Source organism: Drosophila obscura, unplaced genomic scaffold, assembly GCF_018151105.1.
Source record: "Drosophila obscura isolate BZ-5 IFL unplaced genomic scaffold, ASM1815110v1 contig_208, whole genome shotgun sequence".
Taxonomy (NCBI): domain Eukaryota; kingdom Metazoa; phylum Arthropoda; class Insecta; order Diptera; family Drosophilidae; genus Drosophila; species Drosophila obscura.
Genome location: NW_024542799.1, coordinates 3768316 through 3793292, shown reverse-complemented (window position 1 = coordinate 3793292; position 24977 = coordinate 3768316). Strand labels below are relative to the sequence as shown.

The 24977-nt window shown below is 41.9% G+C and overlaps 5 protein-coding genes across 8 annotated transcripts; 2 read left to right on the top strand and 3 right to left on the bottom strand.

The window, feature by feature from the left end:
* The first annotated feature begins 9745 nt into the window (after window positions 1–9745).
* Window positions 9746–11359, top strand: LOC121404496. The gene is made up of 4 exons (XM_041594073.1): window positions 9746–9770; window positions 10132–10252; window positions 10322–10871; window positions 10990–11359. The coding sequence occupies exons 1-3, from the start codon at window positions 9752–9754 to the stop codon at window positions 10533–10535; spliced, it is 354 nt and encodes a 117-aa protein (XP_041450007.1). The 5' UTR covers window positions 9746–9751; the 3' UTR covers window positions 10536–10871; window positions 10990–11359.
* Window positions 11053–13453, bottom strand: LOC111073141 (cysteine sulfinic acid decarboxylase). Its single transcript, XM_022365322.2, has 4 exons — window positions 13185–13453; window positions 12586–12773; window positions 11385–12360; window positions 11053–11324 (listed from the first exon to the last, which is right to left on the bottom strand). Exons 1-4 carry the CDS (start codon window positions 13350–13352, stop codon window positions 11136–11138), a joined length of 1521 nt encoding a protein of 506 aa, XP_022221014.2. The 5' UTR covers window positions 13353–13453; the 3' UTR covers window positions 11053–11135.
* Window positions 13454–14495: 1042 nt separating this feature from the next.
* Window positions 14496–19329, bottom strand: LOC111073142 (eukaryotic peptide chain release factor subunit 1). 3 transcript variants are annotated; one of them, XM_022365323.2, is made up of 8 exons: window positions 19241–19328; window positions 18318–18632; window positions 17427–17602; window positions 16903–17372; window positions 16680–16835; window positions 16420–16617; window positions 16204–16351; window positions 14496–14827 (listed from the first exon to the last, which is right to left on the bottom strand). In XM_022365323.2, exons 2-8 carry the CDS (start codon window positions 18401–18403, stop codon window positions 14745–14747), a joined length of 1317 nt encoding a protein of 438 aa, XP_022221015.1. In that variant the 5' UTR covers window positions 18404–18632; window positions 19241–19328; the 3' UTR covers window positions 14496–14744. The 3 variants fall into 3 exon arrangements, with proteins under 3 accessions (XP_022221015.1, XP_022221017.1, XP_022221018.1); XM_022365325.2 differs by lacking the exon at window positions 19241–19328 and adding an exon at window positions 18694–19062; XM_022365326.2 differs by lacking the exon at window positions 14496–14827 and adding an exon at window positions 15403–15979 and having other exon boundaries at window positions 19241–19329.
* Window positions 19330–19682: 353 nt separating this feature from the next.
* Window positions 19683–21633, top strand: LOC111073137 (retinoblastoma-binding protein 5 homolog). 2 transcript variants are annotated; one of them, XM_022365316.2, is made up of 7 exons: window positions 19683–19741; window positions 19801–20021; window positions 20081–20287; window positions 20350–20531; window positions 20597–20716; window positions 20769–21397; window positions 21460–21633. In XM_022365316.2, exons 1-7 carry the CDS (start codon window positions 19723–19725, stop codon window positions 21546–21548), a joined length of 1467 nt encoding a protein of 488 aa, XP_022221008.2. In that variant the 5' UTR covers window positions 19683–19722; the 3' UTR covers window positions 21549–21633. The 2 variants fall into 2 exon arrangements, with proteins under 2 accessions (XP_022221008.2, XP_022221009.2); XM_022365317.2 differs by lacking the exons at window positions 19683–19741; window positions 19801–20021 and having other exon boundaries at window positions 20144–20291.
* LOC111073138 (serine protease inhibitor 77Ba) lies at window positions 21567–24283 on the bottom strand. Its single transcript, XM_022365320.2, has 5 exons — window positions 23753–24283; window positions 22731–23148; window positions 22390–22660; window positions 21961–22329; window positions 21567–21895 (listed from the first exon to the last, which is right to left on the bottom strand). Exons 1-5 carry the CDS (start codon window positions 23766–23768, stop codon window positions 21629–21631), a joined length of 1341 nt encoding a protein of 446 aa, XP_022221012.1. The 5' UTR covers window positions 23769–24283; the 3' UTR covers window positions 21567–21628.
* Between the last annotated feature and the right edge of the window lie 694 nt (window positions 24284–24977).

Sequence of the window (24977 nt, the reverse complement as noted above, 5' to 3'; positions counted from 1 at the left end):
AAAAAAGAGAAGAAATCAAAAAAAGCAGCGACCTTCTGCTTATTTTTTTGCGCCTGGTATCTCAGATTAATTTAACCGTTTTCTGCCCTGTGAGCGGGGGGAAGTGGAGGCAGAAAATGAGAAAAAGAAGATCAAAAAAAGAGAGCAACGAAATACAAAAGGAGAAATAAAAAAAGAGAAAAATCAAAAAAAGCAGCGACCTTCTGCTGATTTCTGTGCGCCTGGTATCTCAGATTTGAATTTAACCGTTTCTGCCCTGTGAGCGGTGGAAAGTGGAGGCAGAAAATGAGAAAAAGAAGATCGAAAAAAGAGAGCAACGAAATACAAAGAGAAACAAGAAAAAGAGAGAAATCAAAAAAAGCAGCGACCTTCTGCTGATTTCTGTGCGCCTGGTATCTCAGATTTGAATTTATCCGTTTTCTGCCCTGTGAGCGGTGGAAAGTGGAGGCAGAAAATGAGAAAAAGAAGATCAAAAAAGAGAGCAACGAAATACAAAGAAAAACAAGAAAAAGAGAGAAATCAAAAAAAGCAGCGACCTTCTGCTTATTTCTGTACGCCTGGTTTCTCAGATTTGAATTTAACCGTTTTCTGCCCTGTGAGCGGTGGAAAGTGGAGGCAGAAAATGAGAAAAAGAAGATCGAAAAAAGAGAGCAACGAAATACAAAGAAAAACAAGAAAAAGAGAGAAATCAAAAAAAGCAGCGACCTTCTGCTGATTTCTGTTGGCCTGGTATCTCAGATTTGAATTTAACCGTTTTCTGCCCTGTGAGCGGTGGAAAGTGGAGGCAGAAAATGAGAAAAAGAAGATCGAAAAAAGAGAGCAACGAAATACAAAGAAAAACAAGAAAAAGAGAGAAATCAAAAAAAGCAGCGACCTTCTGCTGATTTCTGTGCGCCTGGTATCTCAGATTGGAATTTAACCGTTTTCTGCCATTTGAGCGGTGGAGAGTGGAGGCAGAAAATGAGAAAAAGAAGATCGAAAAAAGAGAGCAACGAAATACAAAGAGAAACAAGAAAAAGAGAGAAATCAAAAAAAGCAGCGACCTTCTGCTGATTTCTGTGCGCCTGGTATCTCAGATTTGAATTTAACCGTTTTCTGCCCTGTGAGCGGTGGAAAGTGGAGGCAGAAAATGAGAAAAAGAAGATCGAAAAAAGAGAGCAGCGAAATACAAAGAGAAACAAGAAAAAGAGAGGAATCAAAACAAGCAGCGACCTTCTGCTGATTTCTGTGCGCCTGGTATCTCAGATTTGAATTTAACCGTTTTCTGCCCTGTGAGCGGTGGAAAGTGGAGGCAGAAAATGAGAAAAAGAAGATCGAAAAAAGAGAGCAACGAAATACAAAGAAAAACAAGAAAAAGAGAGAAATCAAAAAAAGCAGCGACCTTCTGCTGATTTCTGTGCGCCTGGTATCTCAGATTTGAATTTAACCGTTTTCTGCCCTGTGAGCGGTGGAAAGTGGAGGCAGAAAATGAGAAAAAGAAGATCGAAAAAAGAGAGCAACGAAATACAAAGAAAAACAAGAAAAAGAGAGAAATCAAAAAAAGCAGCGACCTTCTGCTTATTTCTGTGCGCCTGGTATCTCAGATTTGAATTTAACCGTTTTCTGCCCTGTGAGCGGTGGAAAGTGGAGGCAGAAAATGAGAAAAAGAAGATCGAAAAAAGAGAGCAACGAAATACAAAGAAAAACAAGAAAAAGAGAGAAATCAAAAAAAGCAGCGACCTTCTGCTGATTTCTGTGCGCCTGGTATCTCAGATTTGAATTTAACCGTTTTCTGCCCTGTGAGCGGTGGAAAGTGGAGGCAGAAAATGAGAAAAAGAAGATCGAAAAAAGAGAGCAACGAAATAAAAAGAAAAACAAGAAAAAAAGAGAAATCAAAAAAAGCAGCGACCTTCTGCTGATTTCTGTGCGCCTGGTATCTCAGATTGGAATTTAACCGTTTTCTGCCATTTGAGCGGTGGAGAGTGGAGGCAGAAAATGAGAAAAAGAAGATTGAAAAAAGAGAGCAACGAAATACAAAGAGAAACAAGAAAAAAAGAGAAATCAAAAAAAGCAGCGACCTTCTGCTGATTTCTGTGCGCCTGGTATCTCAGATTTGAATTTAACCGTTTCTGCCCTGTGAGCGGTGGAAAGTGGAGGCAGAAAATGAGAAAAAGAAGATCGAAAAAAGAGAGCAACGAAATACAAAGAAAAACAAGAAAAAGAGAGAAATCAAAAAAAGCAGCGACCTTCTGCTTATTTCTGTGCGCCTGGTATCTCAGATTTGAATTTAACCGTTTTCTGCCCTGTGAGCGGTGGAAAGTGGAGGCAGAAAATGAGACAAAAAAAAGATCGAAAAAAGAGAGCAACGAAATACAAAGAAAAACAAGAAAAAGAGAGAAATCAAAAAAAGCAGCGACCTTCTGCTGATTTCTGTTGGCCTGGTATCTCAGATTTGAATTTAACCGTTTTCTGCCCTGTGAGCGATGGAAAGTGGAGGCAGAAAATGAGAAAAAGAAGATCGAAAAAAGAGAGCAACGAAATACAAAGAAAAACAAGAAAAAGAGAGAAATCAAAAAAAGCAGCGACCTTCTGCTAATTTCTGTGCGCCTGGTATCTCAGATTGGAATTTAACCGTTTTCTGCTATTTGAGCGGTGGAGAGTGGAGGCAGAAAATGAGAAAAAGAAGATTGAAAAAAGAGAGCAACGAAATACAAAGAGAAACAAGAAAAAGAGAGAAATCAAAAAAAGCAGCGACCTTCTGCTTATTTCTGTGCGCCTGGTATCTCAGATTTGAATTTAACGGTTTTCTGCCATTTGAGCGGTGGAAAGTGGAGGCAGAAAATGAGAAAAATTAGAGCGAAAAGAGAGAGCAACGAAATACAAATAGAAACAAGAAAAAACGAGAATTTAAAAATTGCAGCGACCTTCTGCTGATTTCTGTGCGCCTGGTATCTCAGATTTGAATTTAACGGTTTTCTGCCATTTGAGCGGTGGAAAGTGGAGGCAGAAAATGAGAAAAATTAGAGCGAAAAGAGAGAGCAACGAAATACAAAGAGAAACAAGAAAAAACGAGAATTTAAAAATTGCAGCGACCTTCTGCTGATTTCTGTGCGCCTGGTATCTCAGATTTGTATTTAACCGTTTTCTGCCATTTGAGCGGTGGAAAGTGGAGGCAGAAAATGAGAAAAAGAAGATCGAAAAAAGAGAGCAGCGAAATACTAAGAGAAATAAGAAAAAGAGAGAAATCAAAAAAAGCAGCGACCTTCTGCTGATTTCTGTGCGCCTGGTATCTCAGATTTGAATTTAACCGTTTTCTGCCCTGTGAGCGGTGGAAAGTGGAGGCAGAAAATGAGAAAAAGAAGATCGAAAAAAGAGAGCAACGAAATACAAAGAGAAACAAGAAAAAGAGAGAAATCAAAAAAAGCAGCGACCTTCTGCTGATTTCTGTGCGCCTGGTATCTCAGATTTGAATTTAACCGTTTTCTGACCTGTGAGCGGTGGAAAGTGGAGGCAGAAAATGAGAAAAAGAAGATCAAAAAAAGAGAGCAACGAAATACAAAGAGAAACAAGAAAAAGAGAGAAATCAAAAAAAGCAGCGACCTTCTGCTGATTTCTGTGCGCCTGGTATCTCAGATTTGAATTTAACCGTTTTCTGCCCTGTGAGCGGTGGAAAGTGGAGGCAGAAAATGAGAAAAAGAAGATCGAAAAAAGAGAGCAACGAAATACAAAGAAAAACAAGAAAAAGAGAGAAATCAAAAAAAGCAGCGACCTTCTGCTTATTTCTGTGCGCCTGGTATCTCAGATTTGAATTTAACCGTTTTCTGCCCTGTGAGCGGTGGAAAGTGGAGGCAGAAAATGAGAAAAAGAAGATCGAAAAAAGAGAGCAACGAAATACAAAGAAAAACAAGAAAAAGAGAGAAATCAAAAAAAGCAGCGACCTTCTGCTGATTTCTGTGCGCCTGGTATCTCAGATTTGAATTTAACCGTTTTCTGCCCTGTGAGCGGTGGAAAGTGGAGGCAGAAAATGAGAAAAAGAAGATCGAAAAAAGAGAGCAACGAAATACAAAGAAAAACAAGAAAAAGAGAGAAATCAAAAAAAGCAGCGACCTTCTGCTTATTTCTGTGCGCCTGGTATCTCAGATTTGAATTTAACCGTTTTCTGCCCTGTGAGCGGTGGAAAGTGGAGGCAGAAAATGAGAAAAAGAAGATCGAAAAAAGAGAGCAACGAAATACAAAGAAAAACAAGAAAAAGAGAGAAATTAAAAAAAGCAGCGACCTTCTGCTGATTTCTGTGCGCCTGGTATCTCAGATTTGAATTTAACCGTTTTCTGCCCTGTGAGCGGTGGAAAGTGGAGGCAGAAAATGAGAAAAGGAAGATCGAAAAAAGAGAGCAACGAAATACAAAGAAAAACAAGAAAAAGAGAGAAATCAAAAAAAGCAGCGACCTTCTGCTGATTTCTGTGCGCCTGGTATCTCAGATTGGAATTTAACCGTTTTCTGCCATTTGAGCGGTGGAGAGTGGAGGCAGAAAATGAGAAAAAGAAGATTGAAAAAAGAGAGCAACGAAATACAAAGAGAAACAAGAAAAAGAGAGAAATCAAAAAAAGCAGCGACCTTCTGCTGATTTCTGTGCGCCTGGTATCTCAGATTTGAATTTAACCGTTTTCTGCCCTGTGAGCGGTGGAAAGTGGAGGCAGAAAATGAGAAAAAGAAGATCAAAAAAAGAGAGCAACGAAATACAAAGAGAAACAAGAAAAAGAGAGAAATCAAAAAAAGCAGCGACCTTCTGCTGATTTCTGTGCGCCTGGTATCTCAGATTTGAATTTAACCGTTTTCTGCCCTGTGAGCGGTGGAAAGTGGAGGCAGAAAATGAGAAAAAGAAGATCGAAAAAAGAGAGCAACGAAATACAAAGAAAAACAAGAAAAAGAGAGAATCAAAAAAAGCAGCGACCTTCTGCTTATTTCTGTGCGCCTGGTATCTCAGATTTGAATTTAACCGTTTTCTGCCCTGTGAGCGGTGGAAAGTGGAGGCAGAAAATGAGAAAAAGAAGATCAAAAAAAGAGAGCAACGAAATACAAAGAGAAACAAGAAAAAGAGAGAAATCAAAAAAAGCAGCGACCTTCTGCTGATTTCTGTGCGCCTGGTATCTCAGATTGGAATTTAACCGTTTTCTGCCATTTGAGCGGTGGAGAGTGGAGGCAGAAAATGAGAAAAAGAAGATTGAAAAAAGAGAGCAACGAAATACAAAGAGAAACAAGAAAAAGAGAGAAATCAAAAAAAGCAGCGACCTTCTGCTGATTTCTGTGCGCCTGGTATCTCAGATTTGAATTTAACCGTTTTCTGACCTGTGAGCGGTGGAAAGTGGAGGCAGAAAATGAGAAAAAGAAGATCAAAAAAAGAGAGCAACGAAATACAAAGAGAAACAAGAAAAAGAGAGAAATCAAAAAAAGCAGCGACCTTCTGCTGATTTCTGTGCGCCTGGTATCTCAGATTTGAATATAACCGTTTTCTGCCCTGTGAGCGGTGGAAAGTGGAGGCAGAAAATGAGAAAAAGAAGATCGAAAAAAGAGAGCAACGAAATACAAAGAAAAACAAGAAAAAGAGAGAAATCAAAAAAAGCAGCGACCATCTGCTTATTTCTGTGCGCCTGGTATCTCAGATTTGAATTTAACCGTTTTCTGCCCTGTGAGCGGTGGAAAGTGGAGGCAGAAAATGAGAAAAAGAATATCGAAAAAAGAGAGCAGCGAAATACAAAGAAAAACAAGAAAAAGAGAGAAATCAAAACAAGCAGCGACCTTCTGCTGATTTCTGTGCGCCTGGTATCTCAGAATGGAATTTAACCGTTTTCTGCCCTGTGAGCGGTGGAAAGTGGAGGCAGAAAATGAGAAAAAGAAGATCGAAAAAAGAGAGCAACGAAATACAAAGAAAAACAAGAAAAAGAGAGAAATCAAAAAAAGCAGCGACCTTCTGCTTATTTCTGTGCGCCTGGTATCTCCGATTTGAATTTAACCGTTTTCTGCCCTGTGAGCGGTGGAAAGTGGAGGCAGAAAATGAGAAAAAGAAGATCGAAAAAAGAGAGCAACGATATACAAAGAAAAACAAGAAAAAGAGAGAAATCAAAAAAAGCAGCGACCTTCTGCTGATTTCTGTGCGCCTGGTATCTCAGATTTGAATTTAACCGTTTTCTGCCATTTGAGCGGTGGAAAGTGGAGGCAGAAAATGAGAAAAAGAAGATCGAAAAAAGAGAGCAGCGAAATAAAAAGAAAAACAAGAAAAAGAGGGAAATCAAAAAAAGCAGCGACCTTCTGCTGATTTCTGTGCGCCTGATATATCAGATTTGAATTTAACCGTTTTCTGCCATTTGAGCGGTGGAAAGTGGAGGCAGAAAATGAGAAAAAGAAGATTGAAAAAAGAGAGCAACGAAATACAAAGAGAAACAAGAAAAAGAGAGAAATCAAAAAAAGCAGCGACCTTCTGCTTATTTCTGTGCGCCTGGTATCTCAGATTGGAATTTAACCGTTTTCTGCCATTTGAGCGGTGGAAAGTGGAGGCAGAAAATGAGAAAAAGAAGATCGAAAAAAGAGAACAACGAAATACAAAGAAAAACAAGAAAAAGAGAGAAATCAAAAAAAGCAGCGACCTTCTGCTGATTTCTGTGCGCCTGGTATCTCCGATTTGAATTTAACCGTTTTCTGCCCTGTGAGCGGTGGAAAGTGGAGGCAGAAAATGAGAAAAAGAAGATCGAAAAAAGAGAGCAACGAAATACAAAGAAAACCAGAAAAAAAGAGAAATTAAAAAAAGCAGCGACCTTCTGCTGATTTCTGTGCGCCTGGTATCTCAGATTTGAATTTAACCGTTTTCTGCCCTGTGAGCGGTGGAAAGTGGAGGCAGAAAATGAGAAAAAGAAGATCGAAAAAAGAGAGCAGCGAAATACAAAGAGAAACAAGAAAAAGAGAGAAATCAAAAAAAGCAGCGACCTTCTGCTGATTTCTGTGCGCCTGGTATATCAGATTGGAATTTAACGGTTTTCTGCCCTGTGAGCGGTGGAAAGTGGAGGCAGAAAATGAGAAAAAGAAGATCGAAAAAAGAGAGCAGCGAAATACAAAGAAAAACAAGAAAAAGAGAGAAATCAAAAAAGCAGCGACCTTCTGCTGATTTCTGTGCGCCTGGTATCTCAGATTGGAATTTAAAGGTTTTCTGCCCTGTGAGCGGTGGAAAGTGGAGGCAGAAAATGAGAAAAAGAAGATCGAAAAAAGAGAGCAGCGAAATTCAAAGAAAAACAAGAAAAAGAGAGAAATCAAAAAAAGCAGCGACCTTCTGCTTATTTCTGTGCGCCTGGTATCTCAGATTGGAATTTAACCGTTTTCTGCCATTTGAGCGGTGGCAAGTGGAGGCAGAAAATGAGAAAAAAAAGATTGAAAAAAGAGAGCAACGAAATACAAAGAGAAACAAGAAAAAGAGAGAAATCAAAAAAAGCAGCGACCTTCTGCTTATTTCTGTGCGCCTGGTATCTCAGATTGGAATTTAACCGTTTTCTGCCATTTGAGCGGTGGAAAGTGGAGGCAGAAAATGAGAAAAAGAAGATCGAAAAAAGAGAACAACGAAATACAAAGAAAAACAAGAAAAAGAGAGAAATCAAAAAAGCAGCGACCTTCTGCTGATTTCTGTGCGCCTGGTATCTCAGATTAGAATTTAACCGTTTTCTGCCATTTGAGCGGTGGAAAGTGAAGGCAGAAAATGAGAAAAAGAAGATTAAAAAAAGAGAGCAACGAAATACAAAGAGAAACAAGAAAAAGACAGAAATAAAAAAAAGCAGTGACCTTCTGCTTATTTCTGTGCGCCTGGTATCTCAGATTGGAATTTAACCGTTTTCTGCCCTGTGAGCGGTGGAAAGTGGAGGCAGAAAATGAGAAAAAGAAGATCGAAAAAAGAGAGCAACGAAATACAAAGAAAAACAAGAAAAAGAGAGAAATCAAAAAAAGCAGCGACCTTCTGCTGATTTCTGTGCGCCTGGTATCTCCGATTTGAATTTAACCGTTTTCTGCCCTGTGAGCGGTGGAAAGTGGAGGCAGAAAATGAGAAAAAGAAGATCGAAAAAAGAGAGCAACGAAATACAAAGAGAAACAAGAAAAAAAGAGAAATTAAAAAAAGCAGCGACCTTCTGCTGATTTCTGTGCGCCTGGTATCTCAGATTTGAATTTAACCGTTTTCTGCCCTGTGAGCGGTGGAAAGTGGAGGCAGAAAATGAGAAAAAGAAGATCGAAAAAAGAGAGCAACGATATACAAGGAAAAACAAGAAAAAGAGAGAAATCAAAAAAAGCAGTGACCTTCTGCTTATTTCTGTGCGCCAGGTATCTCAGATTTGAATTTAACCGTTTTCTGCCCTGTGAGCGGTGGAAAGTGGAGGCAGAAAATGAGAAAAAGAAGATCGAAAAAAGAGAGCAGCGAAATACAAAGAGAAACAAGAAAAAGAGAGAAATCAAAAAAAGCAGCGACCTTCTGCTGATTTCTGTGCGCCTGGTATATCAGATTGGAATTTAACGGTTTTCTGCCCTGTGAGCGGTGGAAAGTGGAGGCAGAAAATGAGAAAAAGAAGATCGAAAAAAGAGAGCAGCGAAATACAAAGAAAAACAAGAAAAAGAGAGAAATCAAAAAAAGCAGCGACCTTCTGCTGATTTCTGTGCGCCTGGTATCTCAGATTGGAATTTAACCGTTTTCTGCCATTTGAGCGGTGGAAAGTGAAGGCAGAAAATGAGAAAAAGAAGATTGAAAAAAGAGAGCAACGAAATACAAAGAGAAACAAGAAAAAGAGAGAAATCAAAAAAAGCAGTGACCTTCTGCTTATTTCTGTGCGCCTGGTATCTCAGATTGGAATTTAACCGTTTTCTGCCCTGTGAGCGGTGGAAAGTGGAGGCAGAAAATGAGAAAAAGAAGATCGAAAAAAGAGAGCAACGAAATACAAAGAAAAACAAGAAAAAGAGAGAAATCAAACAAAGCAGCGACCTTCTGCTGATTTCTGTGCGCCTGGTATCTCAGATTGGAATTTAACCGTTTCCTGCCATTTGAGCGGTGGAAAGTGGAGGTTATTAATTATGTATAATATTGCAGAAATATTTGGGACTGCTGTTTCCAAATAATTCATATGACAAGAAAGTCCCAAGTGTGAAATTCAAGCAATATGCTTGCTATCTATCGATTAAAAATTTTATCTGGTTATACTTCAACCTGAGCAACATATAGGATTATTCCCCGTCAAAACAGGACATTTGGGGTCTAGTTGCTAATACAATTTGTGTGTTTTTTAGAGGGGTCTATAACTAAATTCGCCCCAAAAGAAGTTGTTTATAAAGAGAAATGTTAGCAGTAAGGCAGAAAATGATAACACGAGGCTCGGGGAAGGATGATTCACTTTTTTAGGGAAGGATAAATTCGGTAGAATGGTAGAAGTGGTGCACATAAAGATCTACTTTCAAAATTCTAGATCTATTAAATAGAAACATTCTTCATTCTTTAGCCATAAATTAATTAAATCTCTTTCAAAAAGCCTCACAAAAATTCTACAAAATTATGCACATTTGATGCACATTGGAGCTAAATATTACAGAATTTCGAGTCTATTCACCAAAAGTCTTAAGTCTTAAACATATTCACACATATGTGAGTATGTTTGTGTGGTGTGGCACCCAAATGAATCATTAGCTTAGCGTAACCAGAGTTCATACGCAGATGAGCAATTATTTGAATTCAATCTCTCAGTCACTCCCATCTATAATGATGTCACCGTTGGCTGGTAGGGATAATCTACAAAAGGAAAAGATAGGAAGTTAAATGAATGCCAGATGGAAGTTGTTCGTGTTTTGCGCACCTGAAGATTTCAGATCTCCCTTTTCATTGAAATTGTAGACGCGTGCATTAATGACACTGAAATCGGTCTGACTGGATTTCCTGTGGAAGGAGAAAGATGTTTCACATAGAACTTGGCAGTCGATAGAGATCGCAGCTTACACACTGATGGCCCACCAGCACACGCGTATGCCCCGTTGCACAAGAGGGCGAGGGGAGGAAAGAAGGAGGGGCCACTGGGTGTGGCGCGTGGAGCCCTGGTCTTCTTATTAAAGGTATCCGTTATTAATCCTCTACATCCTCTACAGGGCATAAAATATCGCATACTGCAATGCGTCTGGTACGGGAGTCGAAGGCCGGCCGGCAACGTGTGCAAACACCAGCCTCGTCCGGTGGTCATGAAGGTCTGCAAAAGTCCTGGCTGCCAGTGTAAGTATTGATCGTGGACAAACAATAAACCATGAAAATGCCTTAAACCGTCTTGATTTTCTTTCGCAGTATCATCTTCGGCGGCCCAGCAATGTCGGGACTCGTCGCGCTATTGCCGCAACGCCCGGTCGATGGGTCTCCTGCATCGCTACAAGGAGAAGTGCTGCAGCTCCTGCCAGCAGCAGCCCAACCAATATATTTTCCATTAGCTTCTGGCGGGATGGCAACGGCAACGGCAGCGGCAACGACAACTACGAATTCTGTAGACCTTATCGACCCTTGACAGGTCGTTTTAAGGCCGTAAAGAAGTTAGAATTGATTGAAAACTTGATATAAAACCTCAAGTAGAGCCTGAAACATAGATTCTAAATTAGGTTTCGTTGTTTTTTTCGATTTTCTAAAAAAAACTACTATTTCTGTGAACTGCAGATTTTATGGGTATTTTTCTTGTCATATAAAACATGAAGATGGAATGCAAATGCAATAGGATTTCTTTAATGTTCTAATGCGTACATGCAAAAAGGTATTACATGTTCAATTTGGAATACTGGAAGAGCCTCAAAAATAGTCCTGAAAGTGGTGACTTCACTGCTGCACTACTATTTCAATGACCACGGCTGTAAGTACCAATTCCCTGCATATATATACATATATATACATATATATAGAAAGATATACGTTTGTAGAAAATTTTATCGTAATGAAAAGTTCTCTGAAAAATGTAAATTTATTTACAGTGATTAAACCACTAACCATACAGTATCCTGTATGGTTTAACCGCGGGAAATACGCTCCTTGTACCTCCAAACTTTTCTTTAATTTAGATGTAACACAAATCGGCTTTGTTTTGTTTATTTTACATTATGAGCTGTTTTGAATGTGATTAAACTATGATATTCTCTCCCAGTCGTTCAATCTCGTCCAAGATGAAATCTAGCTCATTACTTTGCAAAACGGGAAAGCAGGTGAAGACCATCCGGAAGAAGTTACCCAAATTGCGAGCTTTCAGAGGTGAATATCCTACCATCAACGTGCCGCTGTACGCCATCTGCTCCTTAATTTTTGGGGCTACCTATAATTTAAACACGAAAACAGAGTAGTATTGGGTTTAAATAAAACAAATAATACTTACTGTGTATAAGCTAGTCCACCAATCAGTGGTCTCCTCGTTGGCTGGTACCCGCATAGCCTTGGGTATGTACCAGAAGCAGACATTGGAGTACTCATGCTTCTGGAGTACGAGTCTGAAGCGGTCGGGACGTTTACGAAGTTTATCCTCCAACAATCTGCCCATGTCGATGGCGTGGTCAACCAAGTGTCCATACTGCCCATAGCCCCGAGCCTTCAGCATTAGCCAAAACTTGAACGCATCTATCTTGCGGCCGCACTGCACACTCTTGTTTCCCGTATCATAGGAGACGTCGTAGAACTTGTCCTGATGGAACAGATAGTGCGCTTCCACACTGTTGCAGCGTTCCAGCAAATTTTCCGACTCCCGCGTCAGGAACAACGAGCACTGCAGCGGAACTCCAACCGTCTTGTGGGGATTCCAGGCAAAAGAATTCGCACGCTGGAGGCCCGCAATCAGGGAACGATGCTTGTGCGATAAAAGCGCTGCCCCACCCAGGCAAGCATCTACGTGAAGCCACAGTCCGTGTCGCTTGGCTATATCGGCAGCCCCGTTGATATCATCGAATGCTCCAAGCACAGTGGTTCCAGCCGTACAGTTTACAAAGAAAGGCTGTGCACCACGAGCCTTTGACTCGATTATCTTTGCCTCCAAGTCGTCCAAAAGCATTTGACCACGTTCGTTAGTTCTCACAGCCACACAATTGTCACTGCCGAGGCCCAGCCAGTGGGATGCCTTCACCAAACTGTAGTGGGACTCCTCGGAGGTAAACAGCACCAGAGGCCGCATTCCGAACATTCCAGAGGTCTTCACTTCGGGCGCATACTTGTAGCGAGCCATCACGATGCCGTACATATTGGACATGGATCCTCCAGGCCCAAAAATACCGTCACCATTTTCATATCCGGCCAACCTACGAACCGTGGCAATCAGCTCTGTCTCGATCAGACTAAATACAGGTGCCACTTCGTATGTATATCTGCGGGTTGAAAAAAGATAGTGTTTATAAAAATATCATATCTGAGGAGTGAAATATGTAGAAGGTATCTGCGGATCGTAGAACCCATGGTTGGACAACAATCAATTGAAAACATCTCTTAATTCCTCGTAATCTGCGAGCTCTTAATTAATTTAAATAAAAAATGCAATCATAAAATTTGCCACCCATTAATACAGTACAACGTTAATGCTGCTGCAATCTTACGAGCTTCCATTCATGGCCTCTGTGATCAATGCTCCCGCCAATCCAAAGGGGTCAACCTGTCCGAACAATTGATTGTAAAAACGTCCATGCGAAGTTTTCACTGAATACTGGATCACCGACTGGCAAAGCTGTTCGATTTCAGCGAGAGTGCACGTCTCCGTTTCCTGGATTTTCAGATTAATCAATTCCTTGGAATGATAACATAAAAACATATTAATGTAAATACATTTACGGGTTTTATTTAAAGCTTATTATCTGTCTGTTTCTATGCAAGGCGTGTATATCTTATTCGATCTTTCCATATCTTAAACTTCTAGCATAGGGATTCAAAGAGATAAATATTCGTTGAAAACACGCACTACTTATTCTATGTCTGTCTCTTCATAGGTCCGTGTAAGTACTACTAAAACAACTATCATTTATTCAGCTTGAAGATCTGTGCATAGTACCTTACCGCTACTATCAAGAGCATTTAATTTGTTATATAATTAGCTAATTTACAACTAATTTCTTTTAAATAATGCTTGGGAGTCAACAACTGAACCCATTTTTTTTTAATCGGACAGTCACCCTGCCGTTATCTCGAGACGGGGACTTACCTTCAAACCGTCTGGCTGCAAAAATGATACGATTTTCTGCTTATTCCATTTTTGGGGATCCACACAGAATGTGTCGTCCTTCTGCAGTAGCTTGAAGACATTTTCCAGGATATTCCAATCATCCAATAATCCTTCGCGAACTCGATTCACAGCCGTTGCTTGATCCATATCACACAATATCGCCTAGACACGAATTTTCCAGTGAAAAAAACTGATTAGTTTCGGACCCTCTGTCGAACCTCAGTCGCCGCCGACGATTCAATTGGAAGTGCCTCAGCGATGTGTTTGACAGTCGCACTGCAGCTGATTGTGTCTTTACGAGTGTGTATATACGTTCTCTTGATCAAATTCTCATAAAGGTTGTTAACTGAGCCTCAACCACATACAAATGGAATGGTATAGACGTGTACGAGCACACGATTTGTGTATATGGTCGGCTGTAAGCACACGTACAGTGCCAGCAGCAATCGTGATCTTTGGGGTGAAGCCGATTTTTTTTATCACTACTTAAGATAGAAAGTTCTACATATCTAATGTGTGGATTTTATAAGAAATGTTAGACGAATACAAGAGGCTGTGCTACTATCATTAGATCACAAGTATCACATGGAAATTTGTATTCATTAGCATTGGAATTGGGTCAACATTCTATTACTTGCATTCTTAAACAATAGAAACCGTAGAGACTTTCACTTCCAGTCTTTGCACACAGGGTACTCGTGGCGTACCAGAGTATTCTCTTCGAAAGGCAGCTCGGAATAGGAGGTATCATATGGTCGAAATGACCATTTTGGCTGGCTTATCAAAAGATTCCTATCAAATTGATTAGTTTTCATTTGAACCTTTCGGCTTTTCTCTTTGTAGCTTTTGAAAGTAGAAGAGTTGAATTAAGAGTACTTTAATCAAGAGGTAATTCAATGAAAGAGATCCCCAGCTGATAAGTTGTCAGAGCACATTAAATCGTACGAATAGTACGTGAGCATGTACCTACTAAATCAGCCTTTGAATGCATATACCAACACTTGCATGCATATGTGTACATTTCTATGTATATTTGTGCTCTGTGCTTCTTACTCTTTACTGAAAAGCCGACAGAAACAGGTTTCAGACAACTATTTACGAACATATGTATGCATGGATTTGTATGGAAATTGTACTGGGTAATCGTAGAGGATTAAATAATGCTACTTTTTAAATTCAATTCTTGTAGTTTAAAAAAACCAGGAATAGGCGCTGAAGTTCAGCACTTTGGTAGCTTATCGAGATCTTCTCAGGGAACATGAATTTCCACTAAATTATTTAATCATTTAATCAGTTTGTTCACGTAAAACGGTATCATTTTAATATTTGTTTTCTTCGATTTAACATAATATTATCTTGTAGGTTTATGCATTAATTTAGATTTTACTTTTTCGCCAACAACGTAAAAATGGAAGAGGGGTTTGTGTGTGTTTTTGCGTATTATTAAAATAATCTATTTAATTTCCTGGTCTATGTGGCTGCGCAGTTTCAGTTTACGTTCGATGGTTGGTGTAGTTTTTTGTATTAACAGAACATTCTCTAGTAATCATCTAAGTCAAAGCCATCATTGTCCAATTCATCAAGCTGCATACTCTGGAAATCAACCTTATAGCGTAAGATACCTGCGAAAGTACAATGTTATCGTATTAATATCATATTTATTATGAAACAAACAGGAAATAATAAAGAGAACCAAAACTATATTAATGCAGAAATTGAACGAAAGAACAACAAAAAATTAGCTCGTGGGAATTTTAATAAAAACGGATGACCAAATAAAACATGAACAGATAAAACTGAGAAATATAGGATATGTATCCATTTTTGTATCTTTAAATTATAAATTAAAATAGCCTCTGCAAGAGTGGACAAAAACCAAAAAGATGACAGATAATTCAACTAATACAGATACTCGTAAGACTAAACATCAGAGTCTCACCTCGTTAGACATCATTAATCAGTAACTAGTTCTAAATTAATGAGGTTGCAAAAGGAGTACAGGAGTACTGGAGTAGCACTGCCATCATGTTCTGATAGGTATATTTATTTAATCGTTTTATGTGTGGTGTTTTATTTTTATTACAATTCTCATGGTTTTAATTTGTCTTGTGTACTTTCTTGTAACTCTCTCTCGGTTTAAGGTTTGAATAGGGGAAAAATGCAGATACTCGTTCTCGGGAACTCTTTGCCAGCTTAATTGGTGACACATTCGCCGTTAATCTTATGCTTTTATTTAGCTTTTTCTTTGTTTTAAATAGAATCAAAGTCAATCTGAAAACAGGGAATAATCTATCGGTATGTGAGAAAACGATGCCGTTCCATCGTTTCTGTTATTTTACGAATTATATATTGTGTTCTTAAAAGTATTCACGCGCTAATTTAAAAATTTGGTAAATCGTAGATATATGTGGGTGCACATCTAATGCACCCTGACCTGATCCGACAGTGAAATGCAATCCACCTCCGAGTGATGCAGGACCTTCCCTACTCTGGTGATAAATATTGTATAGAACGGCTACGCTGAACATAGATTAAAACTATGTGGCAAGTAAATTGGTTCCTAATCAATTTGAACGTTTTGCTTTACGAGATTTCCCCAAAAAAGTATATGGTTATTTGTTGTATGTAACGCATAATCGAGAACTCGAGACTCGCAAATAGCAACTTGCGAATCTGTTCACAGCACACTGGTGTCTAGTAATCATCGAGATCAACATCCTCCAGCGGCTCGTCAGCCTGCAGGGATTGAAAATCTACTTTGTAGCGCAAAATGCCTATTTGACACATTTACATTTTACATTAACATTTACAAATATTAAAGCCATGGCCGACCATTCGTGTGTCGTATTCGTAGTAAAGCAGCATGAGGGAAGAGGAATGGAAAAACAGTTTCAACCTTCGGCATTGATTAGCTTACAATCGATCTACAACTAAAGCTAGCTCCAGTTTAGGATGATAGCTAACGATAGTGTCTTTAGCTGTGTCTGTCTGGACTTACCGCCAATGCCGCCGAAGCCACGCACAAACTGACTGCCCTCCTGCGATTTATCGGTTATGATCTCCAGCGTGGCGCCAAATATTTTGTAGTTGTTTGCCAGCCATTCCAGCAACGGTTGAGACTCGATTAACTCCATCTCCACGCCGCTCTGTTGGTAGAAACATGGGAGGCATATGAGGAGGAGATCAAAAGATCAAAGCTACGGATCCAACATACCTCTTTGTCAGTGAAGTGCGACTTGTCCTTTTCCTGCTCAGGCGTCAAATGTAATACTGTCGTTGACGTCGAGTTGGCATGATTCTTAAGAACGTAGCGTTGAATGTCGAGGTTCTCCCAGCAGATTAAAGTCTCCACCGATCCAAGTTCCAGTGCGCGCAAAGTGTCCTCCACTCCGAAGCAGTATTTTCCGGTGTCCTAGATCACAAAACTTGTTGTCACGGAGAATCAACTTGTTTAGGCGATGCAAATCAACATACCTGAGAAATTTCGTCAAAGTATCGTCCAATGAGTTTCTTTTCCTGTATGAATTTAACATTCTGCAACGACTCGGCGGCCAATTCGATGGCCTGATTGAAGCCGTTCTCGCCGCCATAAGAAACGTCCACCAGCTTGATGACTTTTGTTTGTAAACGCTGCAATTGGGTAACGGAAAACAGTGTTAGCAGAGGCAGAGGCCAGAGGCTCTGGTGCACAACTCACGGGATCAAACATATCGGACTGGCTGAGCTCGGTCTTGAAGTCCGCGCTACCAGCCAGAATAAGGCCGGCAATGTTGGGCTTGTCATTGGTAATGAACAGTTGGGTGGCCACTTCTGCCACCTTGCGCACATAGTTGTGTCGCTTCTCCATGCGCAGACGGGCGAAACGAAGGGCAGACTGACCACCGCGTCCGTGCTTCTTCGGCAGATCGACGGTGAATTTGTGCAGTACCTCGCGGGTGTTGCCCTGCAGAGTACCGAACAGCGCACCATTACCATCCATCACAATGAAGCCGAATTTGTTATCATCGGCCAGCAGGGCAGTGAGGGCCTCCGTGTGGAACTTGTTGTCGCACAGATACAGCGAGGTGTTGATGGGCTTGAATGGCTCAAAGTCTATGTTCACTTTCTTCTCCTTACCCTCCTCTGTGACAATGGTGCCGCAGTAGATGACCAAACCATTTGGAGGCACTGAAATCGAACAATTGTATTAATTCTGATAATTGTCTCAAGATATCAACTCACCTTTGGTGTATAACTTAAGTCTGTGCTGGACCGACGTAATGGCACCGAGGACGGACAAGCGGTTCACACGCGACTTGATGTTCGATGCCGTTCCAAATTCATCGGCCAACATTTTGCTAACGCGCGAGATTTGATCCTTTGGCGGAATAATCAAGGAAATCATGCTGGTGCCATTTCTGAAATCAAAGAAGAGAAAGTGAGTGGGAAGCTAAATCGCAATCGGAATGGTGGGGAGGCGTCACTCTGAGTGAGATATAGATATATGTACCAAATACATATGTACACACCGTAGTAAAGCCGAGTTCTTTGAATCATTGACCTTGTTACCCACTGTCGGAGAGTCGGAGAGAATCGGTGCCCCCTACCAAAATAAGGACCCGAAAGAGAGAGAGGCAGGTGTAGACTCCAAAATAGTGAGAGCATTAACTCTGCTAGGCGGAGGAGAGCCACGAGGCGAATTACTCACGGCTCCACCTCAATGGAGCACAGCGGTAATGTCTAGTTTGAACTGATAAAAACTGACGAAAAACGTGTTGCTCGAAAGAGAACGCAAACGGGCACAGGCCAAATGCCACCAAACGGGTGGTTGGTGTAAGGTGTGAGAGGAATGGGGCTCAAAGGCTCGCAAGCAATATGCTCCGAGAGAGTCATTCCGCTCAAAAAAGTGAAGGTGGTGGTTGTTCACCCACCCACCACCACACGCGTCACTTGGAGCTCCCCCAAAACAGTAGCAAGGTCTGGCGACAGCGCGCAGTATCTCCGCACCCGCCCCACACACACGCCCGCCCGCTGCAGCATGGTGTGTGTACCCCACAAAAGGAAAACTCAGAGAAATATGCACACAATGGGGGAGGCCATGGTATCATGGAGGGAGGAGAGTAGTGTACTCACCCGCGTGCCATTTCCAGACTCTTGATGAGTTTCTTTATTTTCCATATTTCGACATTGCGATCAGCAGACGTTTCTTCGCCAGACATTTTGCTTGTGAATTTCTATCTCCTGTTCCCCTTCGAAGTCGTTGCCAATAGAATTACGAGAGTGATTTTTTGTGGTTGCTGTGTGACGGTAACGGTGGCTGGGGGGAGGGTTAGGCAGCCTGTTCCTTCCTCGATTCTTCTGCGCCGCTAGGTTTTATCTTCACCGTTCTGTGTTCGTTGTATTGACATTCACGTTCTTCCTTTTAACGTGGCTGCCGCGATGAATACCCTGTAAATGTTTATATACACAAATTACAAACATATTTAAATTTACACACTAGCACACACACCCACACAAACACATACACTTGTAAATAATGTAAGAAAGCAAGGGGAGAAAGAAATTGAGTGCAGTAGTTGTCACAGAGTCACGAAACGAGTGAAATAATTACGAATACTATTAATTTTTTGTTCCAATTTTTGGAAATGCACACACTCAATAAAGAGACAGATTCCTGGGAACAGACAGGCACAAATTTAGGATGACAACTTTTTCTATGAACAAAAGACTGAATGCAGTCTCGAGTTGAACACCATTCGAGTATATTATTTCACTCCACTCCTCTCAAGCTTTCACGAGAATTAGCGCCCATACGCAAAATTTAGCAGTGCGACAGAGAGAGAGAGAAAGAGAGCGCGAGAGAGAGTGGCAGAGAGAGGCTGAGGCTGCTCCAAAGGTGACGTTGACACAATCGCATGCAAATGATATTTGCCCTCGAATTGCCTTTCCGATGACTGTAAACTTGATGAAATCTCTTATAGACTTTCGTGGGTATAGTCTCTGCGCACTATACACATTTTCCACTTAGAAATACGGCTATTTAATTTTTCACATACAACGTGCACAAAAACCACACGGATCTGGATCGGAGCAGTGTGGCCAAAAGAAATAAAGAAAATCGAACCGGAAATAAATACCGTAAAAATACCTAGATGCGTTAGGTAATTCTAGTGACGCACACGTTGCAGCGTTGCCATATGTTGGTGCGATTTGAGTTTTAAATACCAACAACAATACTAATTTCTATATCACATTACAGAAAATCCGATCCTATATAAGAAAGTATCAAGGTGTGTGACATAGGGAGGAAAAAAAGCGTGCGAACTATAATCAATATATGCATACATGCCAAATGTGTTAATTCAGCGATACTATATCCTATAATTATTCTTCAACATTACATTTTGACGAATCGAATGCAAATCTACCAATCCAAATCCAGGGTCACCGTTTACAGTATACTATATACTTTTTGGTATATTTTTGAGGGTCAGGGGGTTTTTTCCATGAATCCTTGGTCACACCGCTGTAAACAAAAATGAATTTGGAATTGTTGGGTACGTTTTTTGTATAAAATATAGGTAAACTAATGAGCAGAGCATATTGTTTCCTTCAGAGTCGTTTGGACAGAACTATCCCGAGGAGTTTGATGGTTCCCTGGACTGCATTTCGCTGGCAGTCACATGCGCCTTCAACAAATACGGAACGCTCCTTGCCGTGGGATGCAACGACGGCCGAATAGTTATATGGGACTTTTTAACGCGCGGCATCGCCAAAATCATTTCCGCCCATGTTCATCCCGTTTGCAGCCTGAGTTGGACCAGGAACGGGCACAAGGTGAGCGGATCTACAGACTGTCCTTTCTCAACTTCGAATCCCTATCAATCCCATTCTAGTTGCTGTCGGCTTCCACGGACAATAATGTCTGCATCTGGGATGTTCTGACGGGCGAACTGGAGCACAAGTACCGATTCCCCTCCCCCGTGCTGAAGGTGCAGTTCGATCCCCGCAACGACAATCGACTGCTAGTGTGTCCCATGCGATATGCCGCTGTTCTCGTCGAAATCGGAGGATCGCACCGCTGCCTGCCCCTGGATTCTGACGTTGGTTTGGACATCTCGCAAAAGAGAAGGGACAGAAAATGAGAATAATCTTTCTTCGGCAGGGTGATCTGAATATTGTGGCTTCGTTCGATCGTCGTGGCAAGCACATATACACGGGAAATGCCAAGGGAAAAATACTCGTCCTGGACGTGGAAACGTTTGAGGTGGTGGCTAGTTTTCGCATCATTGTGGGCACCTCAAGTGCGACAGCCGTCAAGAGCATTGAGTTTGCCCGGCGAGGCGAGTAAGCGAACTGACTAAAAACAGACGACTTGGTTCGTAGATTTCTACCAATTTTATCTATTTCAGTGCATTCCTCATCAACACATCGGATCGAGTGATACGCGTGTACGACTCTAAGGAAATTATTGCACTGGGTAGAGACGGGGAGCCAGAGCCAATTCAAAAGCTGCAGGATCTGGTCAACAAGTAAGTTCCGGTTCGACTTTGAATGTTTCAATCTACAGCGTTGTCTTTGCAGAACCACCTGGAAGAAGTGCTGCTTCTCTGGCGACGGGGAATATATATGCGCGGGCAGTGCACGTCAGCATGCGCTCTACATATGGGAGAAGTCGATTGGCAATCTTGTGAAGATTCTGCATGGAACAAAGGGCGAACTGCTGCTCGACGTGGTGTGGCATCCGGTGCGACCCATAATTGCCAGCATCAGCTCGGGTCTCGTTTCGATCTGGGCACAGAACCAGGTCGAAAACTGGTCGGCGTTTGCGCCCGACTTCAAGGAATTGGATGAAAATGTGGAGTACGAGGAGAGAGAATCAGAGTTCGACATTGCCGATGAGGACAAGTCGGTGGACCTGAATGCGGACGCCCAGCAGGATGAAGAGATTGAAGTAGATGTACAAAAGGTGGAACCAGTGGCAGCATTCTGCTCGTCCGATGAGGAGGGTGAGGACGAAAATGCCCTGCAATTCCTGCCCATGGCGCCGGAGGTGGAGGATCCCGAAGACGGTTGGGCACCACAGGACGGTCTCGAGGCCAGTGCCGTGCTACTCAGCAACGATCCACACGACTACGATGACGACATAATGGCCTCAAAGCGTCGACGCATGCAGCACTACGATGTCAGCCTGCCCGATGCACCCACAGACGGTAAGCGCCTCGCCACTAACCAAACGCCAATCCACTTTCCAATCCAAATAATTCCCTTTCAGAAACTCATCCTCTCATATCCAGCAAAGCCAGCAAAGACAAACAGCAACCCGTTGGCGGCAAAAAGGCCACAGGCCGCACCAAAAAATAGTCTGCTCATGAGCTACGATTGCCTTAACGCAGGATTTCTGTTTCGGTTTCTGTAAGATGTCAATAAAATCTCGCTTAAGTCTAAATCGCCTTAGGGTTGCGCACTTGGCCGGCAAAGAGCATCAGATTGGTGGACTTCTCCACGATCATGTATTGGAATGGTTTGTTCAGCTGGAACTTTGGCGGCGTCGCTTTGTTGGCGAGCACAGCTGCAGTCACGGCCCCGGCAGTTGTACCCTGCTCGTCCACAATGATTTTGGTTGAATGAATGCAGATTTTCGCGAACAATCCAGACGACATTCGGCTCAAGTTTGCGCTATTCTCATCGAACAGATCGCGTATGCCCATCTGTAAAAGTAACATCCCAAAACAATGTAATTTGAGTGTAAAGTAAATGCCTGAGAATGGTCTACCTGCCCTAGGACTCCCTTCAGGGTAAAGTCCGTCGTGGTTGTGAACTTTGGCATTAGCACTTCCACCTGGTTGTCCTCCGACGATGTTTTACTGAAGTCTGCCAGACGCTTCAAGATGGGCGACAGACCCAACGCCTTCAGGTTGTTTGCCACGTCGTTTAGCTTGAAGCCGCGCTTCGGCAGGATAACTATCATCGCGAGCCTGTCCTGAGCTCCATACGGCAGCTCCAGTACGTAGCCGTCCAAGCCCTCGATATTTGTGGCGTATGCAAAGTTCGCCTCCTGCACCATCATGGGTATGTTGGTGATGACCTCGTCGTTCTCATTGTAGAACGGCTCCATTCGCGTCTCTGATTGATTGAAGGGGAACTGCAATTGGAGAAATCATTGAAGTCATAGTTAAGAAGCTAAGCTGCACAGAACACCCACCTTCCACTGGCCCTTGAAGAACAGCGAAGACAGCAGGAACATCTTGGCTCCGTAGATGTCCTGGGGCAGCACCGTGTACGGAATGAGACCGCGCGTTGTGCGGTTCGAGGCCTCATTGATTTGGTGCACCGTATTGGGGCTGTAAAAGTCCACCTCCACGGGCTGTACGTTGTAGTTCTTCACGACATCCCGGTAGGCGCTCTTCACGGGCAAACTGTGATCGGTGTAAACGGCCTGGAGCGAGGCCACTTCAATGGTGGACGTTTTGGTGCTGCCATAGAAAGTCCAAAAAATCGAGTAAGCCAAGAGTAAATGGTATGCCATCAGTGACGGTTTCATACTTCAGGTACGTGCTCCACACTTGATAGACAGCGCGCAGCTTCTCATCCTCGACATTGATGCGCAGGGCCCGGCGCAGCTGGTCGTAGGTGGTTCCGCTGGCGCCCTCGTACAGCAGGATAAGCAACGACCATACGGAAAATGGTGATATCATAAAGTCCGTGTTGGATTTCTGCACCTCCACAGATATACGCTGCAGGAGATCGAGGCCAAACTCCTGGGCGCCTTGGGAAATAGTGCGAAGCAAATCTGCATCAAAGTTGGTCTGCAGCGACTGGATATGGCTGGTTTTCTGCTCAAAGGCTGTCGGTGCGGTCAACGCCTCCAGGGGAATGCCGACTGATAGCTGAGGATATTGCTGCTGCGCTAGACACATGCCAGCAAACACAAAACATAACTGGAACCATCCTAATACACGACCTGAAATGTCAATTATGTATGTAATCGGTCTTGGGCTTTGGCAACAACTAGAACAGCAATTTGTGGGATCAATTCTGAACCTATGTCTAGATCTTTGCTAGCAAAATCAGCTTAATTTCCCAATAGGTTGCTCAATGAACATTCAATGAACACTTTCAGTTCAGATGCCTACAATGATATTCTATAACCGAATTTCCCCTCCTGTCGACTCTATTGTCTAAATTCAAAGAGCTGCCGTGCTGGTTATCTTAGAAGCTATCAATCACACAGGCCCAGATTCCACAGTGATTCAAGCTATATATACATACATATGTACATCAGTAAATATGTACTACATATACTTCACTTCCGGATATTGGACAATATTTTTTTAAATGTCAATTCAATTTCCAACTTTCCTATGTGAATACAATGTGTATGTGTGGGGTTTTCTGCTGATAAAGATGATCTGAAGTGGCGACCTTCCTACCACAGAAGTAGTAAACGAGTATGTACGGAACGATGCTATGTTTTTGCTTAAGCTGATGTAAAGTTTTGATGACTGGGTGATTGCACCTGTATCCCACAAATGGGAATATCCCCCCCATTGTTGATTGATTGTTACCTGGTAATTCAAGCATTTTGCAAGTTAGTTTTGAGTCTCGTCTATCAAAACAGTGAAACTGATGTTATAATATGCACATATATGTATGTATGTACTACTGATTGTTCATTCGTGCATACAGATGTGCGTAGTAGTATGTTTTAATTATTTAGTTTTTATTTACTGATGTATTTCGGGGTTTTTTTCTGTGGGATTGACACTGACGTAGCGACGTTTATACGAGTGCGAGTATATATATGGCACTTTTGTTGTTTGGATATCATTCCAAAACCGGAATGCAATGAGTCTTACACGCACACACGTACAGCGATATACAGACGTAGGTTATCTTCATGAATATATTCGTAGCGAGGTTTATATAATGCGAGTCAATGTTATTTAATTATTTTCATTTCTGGAACACGGGAGGAACCAATGGGTGGGTAGGCACTAGATCTCAAGATGTCAATGAATCTCCGCCAAACGGCTGAGCGGATTAAACAATTAAACTGTACCTAACACACGGACCACGGTGGAACTACTGAGGCATCATTCCGCGCCACTGATACAACGGTCATCGTCATTGAGCTCTGTGAGAGCCGAGAGCTCAGAGCGAGAATCAAGAGCTGCTCAGATATGACGCGGCAGGCTTCAGTCGCTCTGTTTATGCCTCGTATGCTCTTTATGCTCTGGTACTCGCAGCGTACAAGTTCACTTGATGTTCGTGAGTGTGTATGGAGAGCTTAATATGTTCTGGTACAGGATCAACCACACAGACAGAGTGACATTGATCTTGGAGACTGACATAGAGAGAGAGAGAGAAAGAGCACTCTAAATGTATGATTATTGCCGTACTAGATCAATTTATTATATTACCGCTAAGGAACCAATACAAGAGCACCCACAGAATCTAACCCAAAGCTAGAGTTTCTTTTCTACGGCTGTGTGACGTTCGCATTCCTCATCCGACTTGATCAAGTTTTTTTATTCGTGGAGAAACCCAATCGATCTAAAGTGGAAACTTGCTGACGTTTGGGGTCGAGTCTAGTGGATAATCTATTCAGAATTACATTTCTTGTGCTCCATATGCTTACCAATGCTTGTTGTACATAAAATATATGATTATACAAATGGAATACATAGGCTGTGTTCTGTGGATATGATAGGGAATGCACTCTGATCGGATTGGACTCGAGGACCGGGATAGCGGGGTTAATCCAAGCAAGTAACTTTATTAAAATAGTTA

Excerpts from the sequence above, each read along its gene's own strand:
- LOC111073141 (XM_022365322.2), bottom strand. The coding sequence starts at position 13,352 with ATGGATCAAGCAACGGCTGTGAATCGAGTTCGCGAAGGATTATTGGAT. Across the intron at positions 12,774-13,184 it reads TGCAGCCAGACGGTTTGAAG|GAATTGATTAATCTGAAAAT; the intron begins GTAAGTCCCCGT and ends TATCATTCCAAG. Across the intron at positions 11,325-11,384 it reads GGTGGACTAGCTTATACACA|GTAGCCCCAAAAATTAAGGA; the intron begins GTAAGTATTATT and ends TTTAAATTATAG.
- LOC121404496 (XM_041594073.1), top strand. Across the intron at positions 10,253-10,321 it reads CAAAAGTCCTGGCTGCCAGT|TATCATCTTCGGCGGCCCAG; the intron begins GTAAGTATTGAT and ends TTTCTTTCGCAG.
- LOC111073138 (XM_022365320.2), bottom strand. Across the intron at positions 22,661-22,730 it reads GTGTGGAGCACGTACCTGAA|CACCAAAACGTCCACCATTG; the intron begins GTATGAAACCGT and ends TTTCTATGGCAG. Across the intron at positions 22,330-22,389 it reads TCTTCAAGGGCCAGTGGAAG|TTCCCCTTCAATCAATCAGA; the intron begins GTGGGTGTTCTG and ends CTCCAATTGCAG.
- LOC111073137 (XM_022365316.2), top strand. Across the intron at positions 20,532-20,596 it reads GAGTTTGCCCGGCGAGGCGA|TGCATTCCTCATCAACACAT; the intron begins GTAAGCGAACTG and ends TATCTATTTCAG. Across the intron at positions 20,717-20,768 it reads CTGCAGGATCTGGTCAACAA|AACCACCTGGAAGAAGTGCT; the intron begins GTAAGTTCCGGT and ends TTGTCTTTGCAG.
- LOC111073142 (XM_022365323.2), bottom strand. The coding sequence starts at position 18,403 with ATGTCTGGCGAAGAAACGTCTGCTGATCGCAATGTCGAAATATGGAAA. Across the intron at positions 17,373-17,426 it reads ACTTAAGTTATACACCAAAG|TGCCTCCAAATGGTTTGGTC; the intron begins GTGAGTTGATAT and ends GTTCGATTTCAG. Across the intron at positions 16,352-16,419 it reads CGCACTTCACTGACAAAGAG|AGCGGCGTGGAGATGGAGTT; the intron begins GTATGTTGGATC and ends TTCTACCAACAG.